The sequence below is a fragment of the Anopheles cruzii genome, chromosome 3 (assembly GCF_943734635.1).
Source record: "Anopheles cruzii chromosome 3, idAnoCruzAS_RS32_06, whole genome shotgun sequence".
Classification (NCBI taxonomy): Eukaryota; Metazoa; Arthropoda; class Insecta; order Diptera; family Culicidae; genus Anopheles; species Anopheles cruzii.
Genome location: NC_069145.1, coordinates 60,444,992 through 60,461,478, shown reverse-complemented (window position 1 = coordinate 60,461,478; position 16,487 = coordinate 60,444,992). Strand labels below are relative to the sequence as shown.

Below are 16,487 nucleotides of genomic sequence, written 5' to 3'. Positions count from 1 at the left end.
CCCAACGGATTCTCCGGATGACCCTCCGGCACACGACATACCGAAAGCTGCGCATTGAGCATCGGGTTTTGCTGCTGAATGGACAGTCTGGCGTTGGCGCTCTGTTGCCACTGTTGCAACTGCTGCTGTTGCTGCTGCTGTTGCTGCGCTGACTGGCCGGGAACGACCACGTTGGGTGGGTTGATTGTTTGTCCGCCACTGGTTCCACCACCGGGCCCGCCGCCACCGAACGGTGGTTGCCGTGGGGAGAGCTGCTGGTTAACGGATCCACCGGCGTTCCCAAACCCGGACACCATTTGCTGCAGCTGAGGCGACAACCGATGGCCGGGGTTGTTGTTGAAGGGATTGCCCTGGAATCCTGTGGATTAGCGGGAATGTTAAGTCCGTTACACGCTCTGTTGGGGACGGCCGTTGCCTACCTGTCTGCTGCGGGCTGAGCTGTGTCCGCTGGCTTGGGCTCAGCTGTTGCTGCATCAGACCGGGCGAGAATCCAGGACTAAGCTGTGAATCCGGCACACTGTTTGCCCTCGTTAACGCCACGTTTGGTGCTGCAAGCAAAAACGACCCCGACCATCATCAATGAGGCGACCTGTCTGTCACACGCTCAAGAAACTTACGGCCAAGGTCCGAGTTCGCCGTCGGATTCGAGGGCACCACCATCTGTTGCTTCTGCTGCTGCTGCAGCAACCGTGCCCGCTGCTGTTCCTGCAGTATCCGATCCCGGTTTTGGTGCAGCTTCTGCATGGCCAGCATGGTCTGGGTAACGCCCGGGTTACCGGCCCCGAGCTGCCCGCCTCCCTGCGCACCGGGCGGTATCCGCATCCGTTGCGTGTACACCGGTGGAGGGGTAAAGTTTTGGTTCGGACCCGCCTGGGACTGCTGCTGCTGCATGGTGCCACCGGAACTACCGGTCGTCGATCCGTTGCCGCCCACATTCGGCGTGCCACCGGGGCCCGCTCCAGCGCTGCCGGAATTACCCGGCCCACTGGTTCCCCCGCTGCCGGCGCCCATCGCATGCATCGGATATGCCGGCGGACTGCCGCTAAACTGTGGCGGTTGCTGCAATGGTGAGGTTTCGTACTGCATCAGCACCTTCTGGATCGCGTTGATGGCCAGCTTTTCGTGAATCGGGTCGGCCTGACTGGACTGTGACGGCACCACGGACGAAGTGGACGATTCGATAGGACTTAAGCCTGCAATTTGGGCAGAGAGGGGAAAAGAAACTCATTATTGAACCGACCCGGGATCTCCCTCCGGAGGAGGAACCACTCAACAGCAACACGCACCTAAGATACTGTTGAGTTCACTCTCGGGAAAGTCTCCTTCCGGCGCAATCTCGATCACGTGATTAAGTATTTCGTTCAGCTCCGGGTCCCACTCGGAGGCGAGCTGCGTAGAGGTAGCGGGTGTCGAGGCAGCGTACGAACCACTCCCGGCCGAACCGACGCCAGAGTCCTGTATCGCGGGCGAAAAGTTTTGCTGCTGCCGCTGCGCGGCCAACATTTGCTGCTGCATCAAGGAAGCCTGCTGCTGCTGCTGCTGCGGGTGGTGTTGCTGTTGGTGGTGCTGCTGCTGACCATGGTGCGGCAGCTGCGGGTGGTGCGGATGCTGCTGATGGTGCTGCTGAGGGTGGTGGTGGTGTTGCTGTTGCTGCTGCTGCTGCTGATGATGATTGAGGTAGATATCGGAGGACGTTGGAGGCTGCTGTTGCGATTGAGAAGGCATGGCCGCTTTGCGCATCTGCTGCTGGTGCTGCTGCAGGCGCATTTGGTTCAGTTGTACTTGTTTAAGATTATTGTTGCTCGTCGTCAGGTTGTTGTTGTTGAGTGTTTGGTTCGGTGCGGTCGAGCTCGACACGTTCGCCAGCTGGCGGGCCAACCCCGAGCTCGGGATGTCCGGGATGATGCGATTGAATGGCATGGCCGTCTGCATCGGCATCGGTGCCTTGGCCGGGTTGGCCAGCAGCGACGCCAGCATTTTGTTCTTCTCGCGCAGCTTCGACGGCCGATTATCGGACCGCTTGACGGCGGAACCCTCCTCCGGCTCGGTCGACGGGCGCTTGCGATCGTTGCTCTGTACCCGCAGCATCTGGATGAGCTCCTCGTTGTTGAGCGGCGGTGGATTGTGCTCCTTCGGTTCGTCCTGCGGGCGGAAAAGATAGGGGGACAACATTAAGATATCCGCTCTTCTAAGCGCCGGTTGGTGAGTCATCTGATTGTCTTCGATTTCAAGCTCAACAAATTCAATTCCACAAGTAAACGCACTCGCACGTAGAGAAGCAGCGCAGTTGGTCGTCAGTCGTTTAGTTAGACGCCACTGAGCAAGGATAGTCCAAAAAAGGGGTGGCACGTCTCCGCCGCAGTTCACACATTCCTTCCTTCCGATGCGGATATAGTAAACTAAAGCTTTACATTCGATCGAACTCCAAACTGGCCTCAAACCGAACAACACCGTTGAGAGATAGAGAGATTTGCCTTTGCCAACACTTACTTTCACCTTCTGCAGTTGCTTAAGCAGTTCGCTCGGACCTTGCCGGTTGCGGGTGTCGCTATCGTCATCGTCACTCTTATCGTTGAGCAGCTGGAATGGTGATGGTTGAGGGTGAAGAAGGGTTTCAACATATGAGTATCGTGTAGGGTGTGAGGACCCCGGCACCCCGGCACCGCGCTCGGATCATCCGGTGTGTGTGTGTGTGTTAGGGCAGTGGCGGGCGAGTGGGTTAAAAGGGACACCACCGTTTCGGGGGGCGAGCAAACAATACGCATTTGTCACAATGAAACGAAATCGGAAACGAAAGCTTAACACTAGGTGGTCGGTGTTAAAAGAAGGAAGAACCAAAACACCGAACCGACAGAGGTCGTCTCCTTGTTGTTAGTGGTTTATTAGTGTGCAAGTGATCCAGAGCCAGAAAGGGGACCGGACGTTGGCCGGAAAACCGGTAAATGTGCTCATCATACACGATGATGGTGGTGGTGGGTTGGTGGAGAACAAACAAAACAACAACAGTGTGTAAGAATCCAAACCAAGGTTGAAACAGTGGCGCGGAATAAGTGTAAAGTGAAACGTAACAGGCACGACAGCATGACAAAAAATGATAGAAAAACAGGCAGATAGATAAGGAAAGATATGCAAAATCGTACCTGTAACAGCATGTTATTGCTACTGGACTTAGTACTTTCATTTCCAGGGCGGGCCGTAGCACTCCCTAACCCGCCACCGGCACCACCACTACTACCACCGTTACCGTTACCCTGCGTTGGGGCTCTAACTGACTGAGGTATACGTTGTGAAAGAGATGTGGTACTTAATTTATTGCCATTATTATCCTTCTCTTCTTCGGAATTTAGCAAGCCCTACGAAATGAAACCAAACAAAGTGGACAAAGAGAGAGAAAAAGAGAGAGAGATAGAGAGAAAAGGGAAGAATAGATATTTAGAGAACCGGAGAGAGAGAGAGAGAGAGAGAAAGACACGGAACTAGGACACGAATGTTTCGAACGGGTTGAGTGTTGATGGGTTTCGAAAGTGACTGAAAGTATGGCAAACAACTTTCCCCAGCCAAACACAAGAGAAAATCTATCGAACTCAAAGAAAGCTTTACGGAACACGTGGTGTTCGTTCTGGTAATTAGAAACAGCAAGTGATGTAACTGCATGCAAAATGAAGCGATAAAAAAGGGCAATTTAAAAGAAGTCGAGAGAATCGAGAAAGCGAATCAGAAGTGTGGTGAAAGGAAGGGAAACTTGAAGAAGATCAAGGAGAGCAAAACTATTTATCAACTACAGCTATCAGCCGTGCGTTTGGTGTGCGGATCCGTATCAGAAGTTGGACAGTTTGTTGTTATCGAAAGCAAATATACAAACTGACTGACGCTTGAGCCTAGGTTAGAAAATGCCTAGCCTATTGCTGCTAATGATAATGGCGAAAGAACTGCGAAGAACTGCGATAACACGATGAGATACCATAGAGTGAGAAGTCGTGTCCGCTTTGCGTCCGAGAGCATCGGTGAGTGGTACGGGTTGACCACGCAAGCCCACTACTCTATAAACTACTGAATGCGTGCACTACACTATGCAATTATCGCCAAAAAAACGTGCAAATCAAGGAACGCAGAATGTGGAAAGCAAGTGCGGTTGAAGAACGCCGAGGTTGTCAATGTTAATGATAGTGTTATTTGCTCACTACACGATACTGGAGAGAGTTAGAAAAATCGTGCAACCCAACACCGCGCTTAGGAATAGTTTACAAATCGCGCTTGCAGATTATGAAGGCCGCTACGCCACTAATGGGCCGAACGGGGTTGTCTTACCTTTAGAATTCGGTTAGGATTCCGATGATCATGATCCAGATCCAGGCCGGACGAGGACGAGGCATTTGAGTGAGGTCGCTTGGTTGTAAGCAGGTTCCGTAATCGCTCGGAATCGTGCGTATTCGATGACGGTGGCTGAGGTTGCTGCTGTTGCAGGTGTTGCTGTTGGTGTTGCTGCTGATGATGCTGTTGATGCTGCTGCTGCTGCTGCTGGTGTTGCTGTCGCTGGACCATTTGCTGTTGCTGCTGTTGCGTTTGCATCGCAGACTGGTGTTGCATGGGCGACATATGCTGCTGCTGCTGATGGTGTTGCTGCTGTTGCTGTTGCTGCTGTAGATCCTGCAGCTTGTCCTTGGTGTCTTCGAAGGGAAACTGGAACGCGTTCCCACCGAACGGTGTGCCAGTGTTGTTGTTGTTTGTGTTGTTGTTATTGTTGTTGAGCGTCAGGCTGACGAGCCCGGCCCCGGGTGCCCCCCCGCCGTTCGAGCCCATGTTACTGGACGGCGAAGGCATGCCGCCCATCGTGTTGCCGGAATAGTATGGCGTCATCGGCGAAGCGCACATCGGAGCGGCCGCCGGGCTGTACGCACTGACGGACGGTGGCCGGGGCGTGCTGACGGGGGTTACGCTCGTGCGCGAATCGGGCCGCGAGTCCCACCCGACCCCGACCGCCTCCATATCGAACGTGGAATGTGGAAACTCGAGCTCAAAGTCTGTGTTGAAAAAGTTGCTACTGTCGGACGACTGCGGGCAGAGCAGGGACGAGGACGTCGTGGTGTTTGGGTTGCTGCGAGGCGACACGATCGAACCCATCGTCGAGCCGAGCCCAACGCTTCCAACCGGTCCCCCGCCAACCGATCCCAGATCCGTCGTCCCGCCGGAGCCGCCGCCGCCGCCCATTCCGTGACCAATGTTGCCGGCCGCCATTCCACTTCCTGCTCCGCTTCCCATCATGCCGCCGGAAGCATTGCCAAGGACACCACTGCCGCCACCGCCACCGCCACTGCCACCGTTCAGCACACTCGACATGAGTGGCCCTCCCATGGTACTGACTCCTTGCGAAATTTGCGATAGATGGCGCGCGACAACATCGTTGCCACCGTTTAGACCCCCTCCTGTCCCGCCCGTCCCGGAGCTGCTCGTGCTGGGCATTAGCAGGCCCAGGGACGAGGACGAAGAGGTAGGATTGCTGTTGGCGCCGTTACCCGGGCCCAGCACGGGGCCCAGGCTGCTACCGGGGCCGGGGCCGGTCGCACCCATCGTCAGCATCGTCGTCGTGCCGGAAGCACTGCCACCACCTTCCGACAGTATGGCAACCTCACTCTCGGTCAGCACGGTACAGATGGCCATAATGAAGTCGGACTCGTTCGCTTTCGGGCAGCAGAACAGCCTGGACTGTTCCCGCACGTGCACGTACACGTCCGGGCCGCCGAGCCGCATACGGTACGTCAGCTCCAGCGATGTCCCGTTGGCCGTGCGGACGCTGCCGAGGTGTTCGCTCAACCGCGGACGGTCCTGATAGTGGCAGATATCGTAGATTGACCGTATAGTATCTTTGGTTAGATTTCCTGCAAACTGTTTCCTTAGCGTCGTTGCGTCATATTCTACAACGAAAGCAGAGCAGAAGAGACCGTGAAGCCCACAAGCCCGTGTGGCCACAAAGGGCGCCGCGACACGTACTGATAATGTTACCGCTGGTGTCCAGCTTGAGTGTGAGCTGCTCGCCCAGCGTTTGCGGCATGGTGGTGGTCGTTTCGATGGTGGCCTGATCGTCCTCGGGTAGCGTAATTAGACAGAGCACCGAGGAGGATTCCTCCGTATCATCCTTCACCGGTGCCGAGATGATCAGCAGGTCCTTGTACTTCTCCAGCCGCTGCTGCTTTTGCTCGATCGTTTCGTTCGCCCCTTCCGGCGCCCTCAATAGCCAACGAATCTTTGTCCGAATGGTACGCTTTGGCGTCTGATAGAACATCTGGAATGGCCACAAAAATGAATCAACGCATGAACACGACAGGAAACAACAGGAATGGGCACTTACCTCATTTTGATCCCAGTTTAGCTCAAACGAATTCTTATTTAAAATAGGACTCAGCTTTGAATGATCACCAGTATGCAGGTACGAATAGATAGACTGTCCGTGGAGCTCCGTGCGCGAGTAGTGCAGTACGTCGCGGACGTTCTCCGTGGCACATTCGATCACACCCTCCGAGTTGATCTCGAGCAGGGCCCAGCCGACGTTCGAGATGTAGTGCTGCACTGCCTCGAAGTAGGCCGACTTTTCCGGCGAGTGGCCGTTCACCGACGGCTCTGGTAGTGGGGGTTCAGTGGACGATACCTCTCCCTGTTGCACCGGGTGCAGTTTGCAGGAAGCGGAACAATCCGGCGAGCACTTGGAGCACCGCGAACCAGTGAGATTCGGGTTACCTTGCTCGAGCATATGACGAAACTGGGGGGGACGATAAGAAAATAAACATCGGATTAATCGACCTGTAATGAGCGCCGAACCGAACGATACACCGGAGTTGCGGCGGTTGCACCAGAATTGAAAACTGACTCATCGCCCCACGGGCAACGAGGCCACCTGCACCTGCAAGTAGCCATTCCACCTTCTTAAGTGGTTCATCATCATCATCATCGTCAGCAGCATTGTTTCCTGTACGAGACAATAAGTAGCGCCGCCACAGCGCCGCGGGCGGTCGCCACAAACAAATATAAACCAGATCAATGCGACGTCCGCGATGCAAAACGGCAAAGGCCGATTTTCGATCCTCTTTCGAGCGCACCCGACGGAGGAGGATGAGGCCTACGCTAAAAATAATCACCACCATTCCGGGGCCGCTCAAAGACGCAGCTCCGTCTGTGCGCAGCGACGTTCTACACGTTACTCGGTTCCGGCTCCTGATTCAAATCAGATTGGTTTGATCGTCGACGTTGTGCCGTATTTCCACCACTATTCTAACAGTGCTTTACTCAGGGTCGCGTTCGATCTTGTGCGATCGTGAATTGTCATCAAATCGACAACATTGTATTCGAGAATGCAACGTGAGCCGTTCGTTCGCTGAACGGAATTCTCTTCGATTGTGTGCGGCGGCGGCGGCGGCGTTGTGCCTTTAATTCGCCATTTGTTTACTTTATCAGTGTGCCGGCCGACCACTATCGCACCGCCGCACCGTGCCGCACCGTTGAAGCGGATGCGTATTTCTTCCTCCCGAAAAATGGCTTGAGACTGTGACTCTCCCGTGATTGGTGATTAGGCAACGTAAATAACCGCACGGACCGTGGAGCCGCAGAGAGAGAGCGATACGCGACGCGCGATAATGAACAATCTGCCTGCCGCACGAGGGACGATCGGTTTCATCGGGCATCGGGCTAGGCATTTGAACCCCAAGGAGGGGCCGGATGGGGCCGGATCTCGACAGGTGCCAAAGGTTTGCGCTGTTGGGTAGCAGAGCATGCTGTCCCCTCTTCGTTGAAACTAAAAATAGACGCCGCTCAGGCACCGCAGGTTATCATCAACGGCGGCGTGCTGTTGTTGATGCCTTGTAATTGCAGCAGCCCCCTCTTTAACGGCGTTGTTTTGCACGCAGATCCTTCCGAGCGAACTTACCGTCCGTACTACTTCACTTAGTATCGCCGCTTTGTCTGGTTTGCAGGTGGTCATATCCCGCTTGATCTGCAGGAACTCGCCGAGCTGCTCGATGTACTCATTTTCCAACTCTCGGCGACGCTTCTCGTTGTTGCACTTGTTGATCTGCGACTGTGGCTAAAAGTGAAACGAACGATTAGAAAAGCAATCTTCGAGGAGGAGCGGCAGGACACGCCGAGGCAGGACTCGCTAGCTACCTTGGTGTCTGGCTTTCGGCGAATCTTTTTCGATGCGTTAGGCGGACAGGCCACGGATGGTACGACGACATTCATTATTTTTGACTGACTCTGCAGCAGCTGTGGCGGAGCAGACCCAGATGTCGTGGCGGCGGACGCTGCCGTTCCGGTCGGTGACGGTGTGTGGATTTGGTTTGGCAACTGCACCGATGACTGTTGTTGCTGCTGCTGCTGCTGCTGCTGCTGGAGGCCGCCGCTAGAGGAATGTTGGGCTGCTGCTGCTGCTGACAAACCGCCACCGAGCGCGCTGCCCAAACTTTGGCCACCGGTTTGCGCGGAAAAGAACGATGCTTGCGACGGTTGCGCTGACTGCGACAGTTGAGTATGGACAAGCCACTGGTCCGGCAGTGGTAGTTCACATGGGCCAAGCCTGGAACGGGAAAGAAGAAAAGAAGGAATTAGTCTCACTGCCCACAACGCATCACAACAAATACGCAACTAATTTTCAAAACTCTCGCTGCACGCGGCTCTCGGCAGCGGCAGCTAACCGCCACACGGAGAGCTCTTCACGCGGAGGAGAGTCGCGCGTATCTCGCGCGCTAATCGCGCGCTTGTGCAATCAGCTGTTATCAGCGCGACCAAATCCTCCAAACGGCCACCCGCGCGCGCGGTCAATCCAAGAGATTGTATGACCACACGACACGCCTGTGCTGCTGCTGCTGCTGCTAGCGACTTTCGCTTCGAGCGACGTTAGGCGAATTGTCAAACCGCAACAATGCTATTTTCCCACTTTTTTTTCGCCTTCCGCAATCAACGCACTATATATGACGCGCTGATGGCCCCGGAGGAGGATGTTAACGTAGGAAGAAACGCAACATTCTGCTGCCTCATTTTATCGCCTCCCGGAGGGCTCAGTTCCCACTTCTACATTCACGTCATCATCGGCGCGCGGTGTTTTATCGGGTCTTCAGGTGGGAGACGGCGCGTATCACGTCGATCGGAACACCTGTCGCGCTAACCTCCCGAGGCCTGGCGCTTCTTGTAGGCTTCTTTTTGGAGCTTTGGATTTGTGTTCCGCCAAACAAGTGTTTGGCAAGTGTTTTGGCCACACGCAACAACTTTGCAAACAAAACCCTCGCCCCAAAATGGTGGAATAAATGATGAACTTCTCACTCGTCAAAGTCTTTGGCTCGGTTTTCGGCGCACAACAAAATCTACTAACCGATGGCTTAGTGGAACCGTGGTCACCACACCTGCACTGCTGTAGAGCGGACGGGCCATCACTCTTGGTTGTCGGGCCACTCGAACCGGAACCAAAATCGGGCCACTTGAACCGGAATCGGCAAACTCGGTGCGCTACGGACACGCTGGACACGGGAACTGACAGACAGATCCACCCACCAGCTAGTCAGCCGGCAACTGAGCTCGCGGACCGTATTCGATTTATTTATTACACACCCCTGGGTACACCGCGTTGTTATCAGCAGCGTGTTTATGGCTGTGGGGATGTCTCTACACAGAACCACGGTGCGCACGAGGTTGTGTGCGTAGTTCCTGCGCCTCGAGGGGGCCACGAAGATATGGAGTGGCGCGGTAGGTGTTTTTGATAATAAACCAACTGAAGGCAACTGTCCGTTCGGCAAGAGCAGGCTGGCGGTTCGAGGGTTAAGAATAAGTTATCAGCTCGGCAGCTCCGCAGATGCATCCTCCGAGCGTTCGGCTACTAAAAAAGGTTGCCTCAAACACCTGCCACAATCCGGCACTGGACGGCACACCCGACCCGCCGCTTGACAGCGTCATTCCATTGTGATGTAAACACGTTACATCATTCCAACCCGTGTGCCAACCTAAAGCGGTGCATTACTTCTGTAAATGAATCATACTCATAAAGTTGGAGCGCGCGCGCCGATCGACGCTCGTCGTTTAAGCGGCGATCTCACGATCAGCACACGCTTGGGCAAGCATTAAGCTGCTTTTTTTTGTATGCTCTCTTTGTGTGAATCTAATATCAGGGTGGTGATTGGGCAGTAGAGGGTGCAAAAAGGGGGGACGCGGACCCCCGTAATGTACGCATTTATTCTCGTGCGCCATCATAAAACTGCGATTGTTTCAGTACGGCGCGCATAAATCATTCGCACTCGCAGGAACCTCCAACTACACAATGGATCGGACCTGACTCTGATTGGTGGTGGCTTCAGAGCGCGACCCTACCCTTCCCTTCGGCGTTTCGAGGAAGGCCACCCCAAAATTGTCCAAACATGGAAACGCGACAATGTTTAGTGCGACGCGACAACGATCGACGATGCTGCGGTGAGAAGTTTCGCGCATAACCTTGCCTCCGGCCTGCGTGAGTCATCACGGAAGCCCACTCTGGGCGGCCCAACATCGAGAGTCCGTGGTGACTTCCTTTTTTGCTCCGCGGACAGTAGAGTGGAAAAACCGTTCCTGCCAACAGCAAGCTGAAAGTCCGAAGGTTTATTGCTGTGGACCGTCCGACAATGGGGGGTTGAAGATTGATAGACGATAGCCAATTACGACTCAGTGTGTTCGCGATGATACATTACGCAAGCGACCCAATCGGGCAGGATCTGCAAACTGGCAAACTTGGCAATAAATGGCACAATAGACGTACTAAGGCCCTTGCCCCTCTTTTAGTGAATTTAGTCCGAATTATTGCCAAAAGCTCAGCTGAGAAAAGATAATTGTCTTGTAAAATATGCTGACTTCTCTCTGTTCCGTATTACGTGGTTTGATCACACTGATCCCCTTTGCAACCCTGTTTTAAAAAGTGAGAATTACACAATGATACCTCCAAAAAATGGGAGGCTTCAGTTTTGGGATTAGACCTTCAAATATTCGATGACTCAAATTTAATTATACTTTATTCCAACAATCGCCGGAATGGATCACCGTGGTTCTGAGGAATGGAAACCCCGTTTATGTTACAAATCATACCCTTTTTGCCACTTCATGTGCTAACCCCACTAAGCCCGACACACAACACACGCAACAAAATTAATCGATCAATTTCGATGAATCGCACACGTTGGGAACACTTATTTTCATGCCGCATGCTTGCAAAACAAACATTAAACCTTCCGCCCGAATCACCACGGCACCCATTACTGAGAGCATAAAGCCGTTCGCCAATAGCTATTATACGGAAGAGGCCGGAAGGCGTTCGCGCTGTGGTGACGCGGCAAGGTGCTGACGGATGGTTGCTCATAATGGTGAAATTCGTGAATATAAAATTACTTTCAATGTCCACAACCGATGTGGGGTATCTTCAGGTGCCAGAAGAAGCTGCACGAAAAAAGTCGAGCAGTTTTACTCAAGCGACTTGACATAACCACAAACAATGAACACGAAAGCCCAACTATAAAGCAAGGATTAACAACACGAAGCAATCTCCATTTATTTTCCTCCTCACCAAAACTCGTTTTGGACGGGTTTTCTGCTGGAGTTGGTTGTTGTTGCTATCCGATTACACCCTCTCTACTCTGCTGATGACTGGCGGCGGCGGCGGCGGCTTGCGTTCGGAAGTGGGTCAAGTTCAGATGCGAATTCCGAGCATCCATTACACGGGCGGCGCTGACGAATCGTGTCTCGAGGCATGAGCCGAGAGAGTCGGTCGATCGGGTGGGGTTCAGTTTACGTCATACGCCAGTAATAATGGAGGGGAACCACATTCGAACACACACACGGCAAAAACCGCAAAAATCAAAATAACGCCGGTGGGGCGGGCCCCGGTGCCCAAACTCTCTTCTCCAGGGGCACCACCTCCCGAATGGGTTGCGGCTTTTCGATGGTACTTCCTGCCACCGTCGGCACATGACGGCCTTGGTGGTGGTGGTAGAGCGGGGAGTAGAGAGTTAGGACGGCTCGGACCGGAAAGGATCGAAACTGAAAAGTTGCCCAGTTGGCGAACCAAATTGCATCACTCGGTGCTTGAAATGGGCCAAAGTCACTAGCCAATACTAGGTCGGTTAATAAAGCCCGAGACTAAACACTTTGGTTCTTCGGTTAATTGTTTTTTTTCTGCAACGGATTGTTGGCCCTCAACCAAAGTAGTACTTTGTGGTGGTTATAGTAATTACTAATGGCCTTTTTCAGGGTCTGTTAGGGTTCTGGTCTTATCAATAGGTTTTTAAACGATACTTTTCTAGGCCACCGTTTGATTGGTAGGTTCGGTACTGCAGCAAACTGCAACACTTATTTACGCCATGCGCTGTGAATTGCGCCCAGCTACATACTCTGCCCCGAAGAATGGTAAGTATTGTGTGTTCAGTTGCGATCATGCCGGGTTTTGAAGTGCCGCCGCCACCGCCTGTCGGTTGCACAATATTCACGATTCGAACCGAGTCATCGTGAGTTGACAAGTAAGTTATGTTTCATCACGTTACTCTTTTATCAATGACTCTATTATAATGTTGTTCAAGCAAACAAAATTTATCCCATTCGAAGGCAGCCCATTAGACGAGGCGGAACGTCACGCACGCACGGATCTTCGGACACCTTCGCCTCCGTTAACCTGCCCGTCACAACGGCAGCCACAATCAACAACAATTTGCTATTAATTTACCCAACTTCCCACCACACGGACACACACACCGGGCGGAACGAAACTGCATCCTGCGCTTCATTTCCCTTTCCTTCGGAGGACTCTCCCATCGGTTCCACCGGCCGCGTGCACCGTCGGTGGACCGTGTTCTCTTTGTTCACTTGCACCCGCCTCTCTCTCCCTCTCTCTCTCTCTCGGTGTGGCCTCTGCTACTTGGCGTAGGTTTTGGGGGCTGCTAAAAATCGGTGTCAGTGGGTCACAGTCAAATCGTGTGGTAGTGGTGTGTTGTTGTGTTGTGGCCGTCGGGGCTCTGTCGCCGTCGAAATATGGCCGCCGGCCACCGTTGAGTGGTAGAAGAGAGAGAACGAGAGTGATAGTGAGAGGGAGTGGGCCAGAGAGGTTGCACAGTAAGCGGCAACAAAGCACCCAACACAGAGACACGCACTCAGCATCACCTTCATGGGGACGGAACAACAACACACGACGCAAGACTATCTGCTGCGGCGTGGATGATGCGGTTCTTATGACGTATGCGCAAACGATAACGTCGTTGCCGGTACAAAGGAAGGTACTTTCCGGTCTTTTAGGGTGCCGGCTGCAGCATCATACGGACCCCGCAAGCCTTTTCGAGTTTTCCATTTAAATATTTTTATCTTTTCTATATTTTTATTACATGTACTAATCGCGGCAGGTCGGATGATCTACTTAAAGTACAAAAAACTTTAAGAAATCCTTCATGGGCTGGAAAAGCTTGTACGAGTTGGTTTGACCTACATTAAAATAAAATAATGTAAGTCGGCTTGAAATGCAACAAACCAAGTTTGATTGAAAATTTAATCTCCCCTTAGCCGTGAGAAGACTTTCTCAAGAGGATCTACAACTTTTTGGCAGATCAAAAATAGAGTCCTATTCGAGTGATATTCACCTTAATCGAAACGTCACTAATGTTGGCTTTAATGCCCGACTGTGCCGACTTCGAACATAGTAGGCCCACGGATTGAACTTCTCCGAAATACTAATCAGCCATTTAGTAGCATGTAATACAAGGTGAAAAGCCTGTTTTGTAATACTCGAATCCCATTCATCATGACTTTCGAAGGACCTACCGGACGCGGATCAGTAAAGTAGCGAAAAAAGGAATAGAAAAAGTCTACCGCTATCGATATCAAGGATCAAGGTGTCGCTTTATGCTGCTCTACTCTCAAAAGGGATCGTACTACCTCCGGCGGGGCGGCCACTCACGACGACGTGTTTTATTTAATTTTCTCTTCGTGACCGTGACTTATCATCCATCCACCACCACCACTCACCAGCTTGCCACGAAAGCTTTCAAAGTAAAAGTGTCAAAAATCCTCACTCCCACACTCACACACACAATTAGAGCATCGATTTAAGGGCGACCAGGCCCGGAGAACGAGGCGTTTGTTATGCAAATCCGGTGACGATGGCAACCCCTTTCGAGCCGGCAGCGGCGGCACGGAAGCCACGGACGACGTGGGAGAACGAAACGGAGCCATCGGGGCAGCCTTGCCTGCAAGAGAACCAATTATGACGGTCGAAGAATGATGGCTTGGTACTGGGTACCGGTGTGTGGTGGTGGCACAAATAACACCTAAATTTGTTCAATTTACAATCGTATCGGGAAAACCGACGTTGCAAGTGCGACTCGGCTTTTGTGACACAGTTTGACAGCATCTAAAATTTATTTACTGGCTTTCAACACCCTAACCGCTGCCCTCGTCGAGGGTATCCTTTATTTTCATGTTTCTCCACTGAAAAGTGTGACCTTTGTCCCATCACTAATGAATAAACGGCGCAGACAACGGCAACGTGGGTAACGAAGAGTGGTGCAGTGGAAATTACGATGAAAAATTCATTTTGACGCGTTTCTGTCAATGCCGCGTGTGTGCGCCTCTTAAAAGCGCGCATCATGCCACACAACGGGGCTATAAGGAGCCGAACAGCCGTAACGATGGTTCGGATGATGATTACTATTATCATGACGCTAATGTGAATCACGCTCCTCGCAACGGTTGGCCAATTCGGCTTCGTGCGGTAAATTGTAATGCTTATTTTTTCACGTCCATGTAATCGCTTATTTACTAACTTCAATGGTATCATGTTCCTTGTTAGGTGAATCGGACATTGAATAATTTGATTCCGGTGAATCGTGTTGCATAAGAAATATTATTTCGAAAATGGTGACAGAAAGCGACTTTCTATTTGGTGAGGTTATCATTCTATTTTACATCTTTTATTTGCATGTTTGCTCAGTTTAAGCATAAGCTTTATTTTAAGTTTAAGCATAAGCGTTTAAGTTTAAGCTTTATTTACTTTTTATTTTACGTATTTTTACAATCGATAAAGAACTTTACGTTCCATTTGTGAAGGTTGAATAGCAGAATGTATTGTGGAATGGCCCAAAAATGTTCAACTTCAAATCGCTACTATTAGTACCGACGATGAAATTGAACCGTTTGTTTGGGAACAACCTTGGCATTTGTGGGTTTGCGCAACATCCTTGGCGAACGTGTTTTCGTAGACTAACCGCAGTAGCGCTACCAAGCGATGGAACAATAGGAAATTAAGCACATAAATCACCCGACAGCACTGAACCTCAGTGAGGGATACCGGTGACCTCAAAAGGTGTGGACAAGCCAGTTAAGAGTTCGAAATTTTATTCTCATTCGGCAAGGAGAAATATTATCTCACATTTTAGCATCGAGTGAATACAAAGCTCGCAAAGAGCTCGTCATCGGGAGTGTGATAATCATTGACGACATATTCGGCCAACACCCGACAGGTTCGATTACTAAAACAGAAACCACCAGCAGCTAGCGGTCGTTTGGGGGTGTGTTGTGTAAGACCCGGAACCCACCGGAGTTTTCACTTCACACACCAACACCAACAGGGACAGGACAGAATCAAAGGGTGGATGACGAAAATGCAAAACCGCACATTATCCGAAAAACGTTGTCAAAAGCCCGCAACCGGCAGTAAAATATGAATATCTCGCTCCAAAAACCTACGCTCGCTAACAAAAAGCTCGTGCCGTGAGAGCTTTCCATTTTTGATGGCCACTGGGTTGGCTGGCTGACGCGGCTGTTGGCGGCGTCAGCTGCGAACGTAACTGGCTCATTGCCATTGTTACGGCGTCAAGATCAACCAACCACCACCACCACGACCACCACGACCACGGATCGGATTCATCCGGCTTCGCGGTCCGGCGAGTGTGGGGCACACACTTTTACCTTCGAATTCATCCGTGTGACGCGCGCACGACGGGTGCCTCCAACTCGGACTGTCGGCCCGATCGCCTTCTCTCCTGTCATCACGACGCTCATCTGTCACAGCTGTCACATTCCCTGGTTAGATTCACTCTCGCTGTCGTTCGCTGCATAATGTATGGTCGCCCGGTGGCCGCGAGTAGAGAGTTTCATTCGCTGCGCACTACCTAAACCTCATCGACACGTCATCGTGGGCTGACCGACTGAAAGCGAAAGTGAAGCTCGGGAGATCCAGTTCGATTCACACACCAACACATTCGCCACTTTCTTTAGGGCCTCTTCTCAGCTTTCTCTCGGTCGAAAGTGACTGAGGGGCGAACCATTGGCAACGAGTGACATCATCAAGCGCGATCATGATCGATCAAAAACGCGACTTTGTTGATCGTGTCAAAAACGAGGATCATTCTCGATCCAGTTAGCACCTGACACGGATCCTGCTCGACACTCGGGTGGTGCTTATCACGGGATCCACGCTTCCTAAAAGACGTCAGGATGATCGTTCGCGAGAT

At 52.1% G+C, this 16,487-nt stretch overlaps 1 protein-coding gene across 1 annotated transcript in view; it reads right to left on the bottom strand.

Annotated features, from left to right (window-relative positions):
* The window catches only part of LOC128270722 (nuclear receptor coactivator 2), a 95,084-nt gene that overhangs the window by 4,661 nt on the left and 73,936 nt on the right, over nt 1-16,487 (bottom strand). The window contains exons 3-13 of the mRNA XM_053008137.1: nt 8,152-8,560; nt 7,916-8,071; nt 6,347-6,754; nt 5,989-6,280; nt 4,309-5,912; nt 3,141-3,353; nt 2,491-2,580; nt 1,287-2,142; nt 618-1,193; nt 420-548; nt 42-358 (exon numbers count right to left, since the gene is read on the bottom strand). Of these exons, the coding sequence (XP_052864097.1) occupies nt 42-358; nt 420-548; nt 618-1,193; nt 1,287-2,142; nt 2,491-2,580; nt 3,141-3,353; nt 4,309-5,912; nt 5,989-6,280; nt 6,347-6,754; nt 7,916-8,071; nt 8,152-8,560 (5,050 nt within the window). The remainder of the gene's footprint in view (nt 1-41; nt 359-419; nt 549-617; nt 1,194-1,286; nt 2,143-2,490; nt 2,581-3,140; nt 3,354-4,308; nt 5,913-5,988; nt 6,281-6,346; nt 6,755-7,915; nt 8,072-8,151; nt 8,561-16,487) is intronic.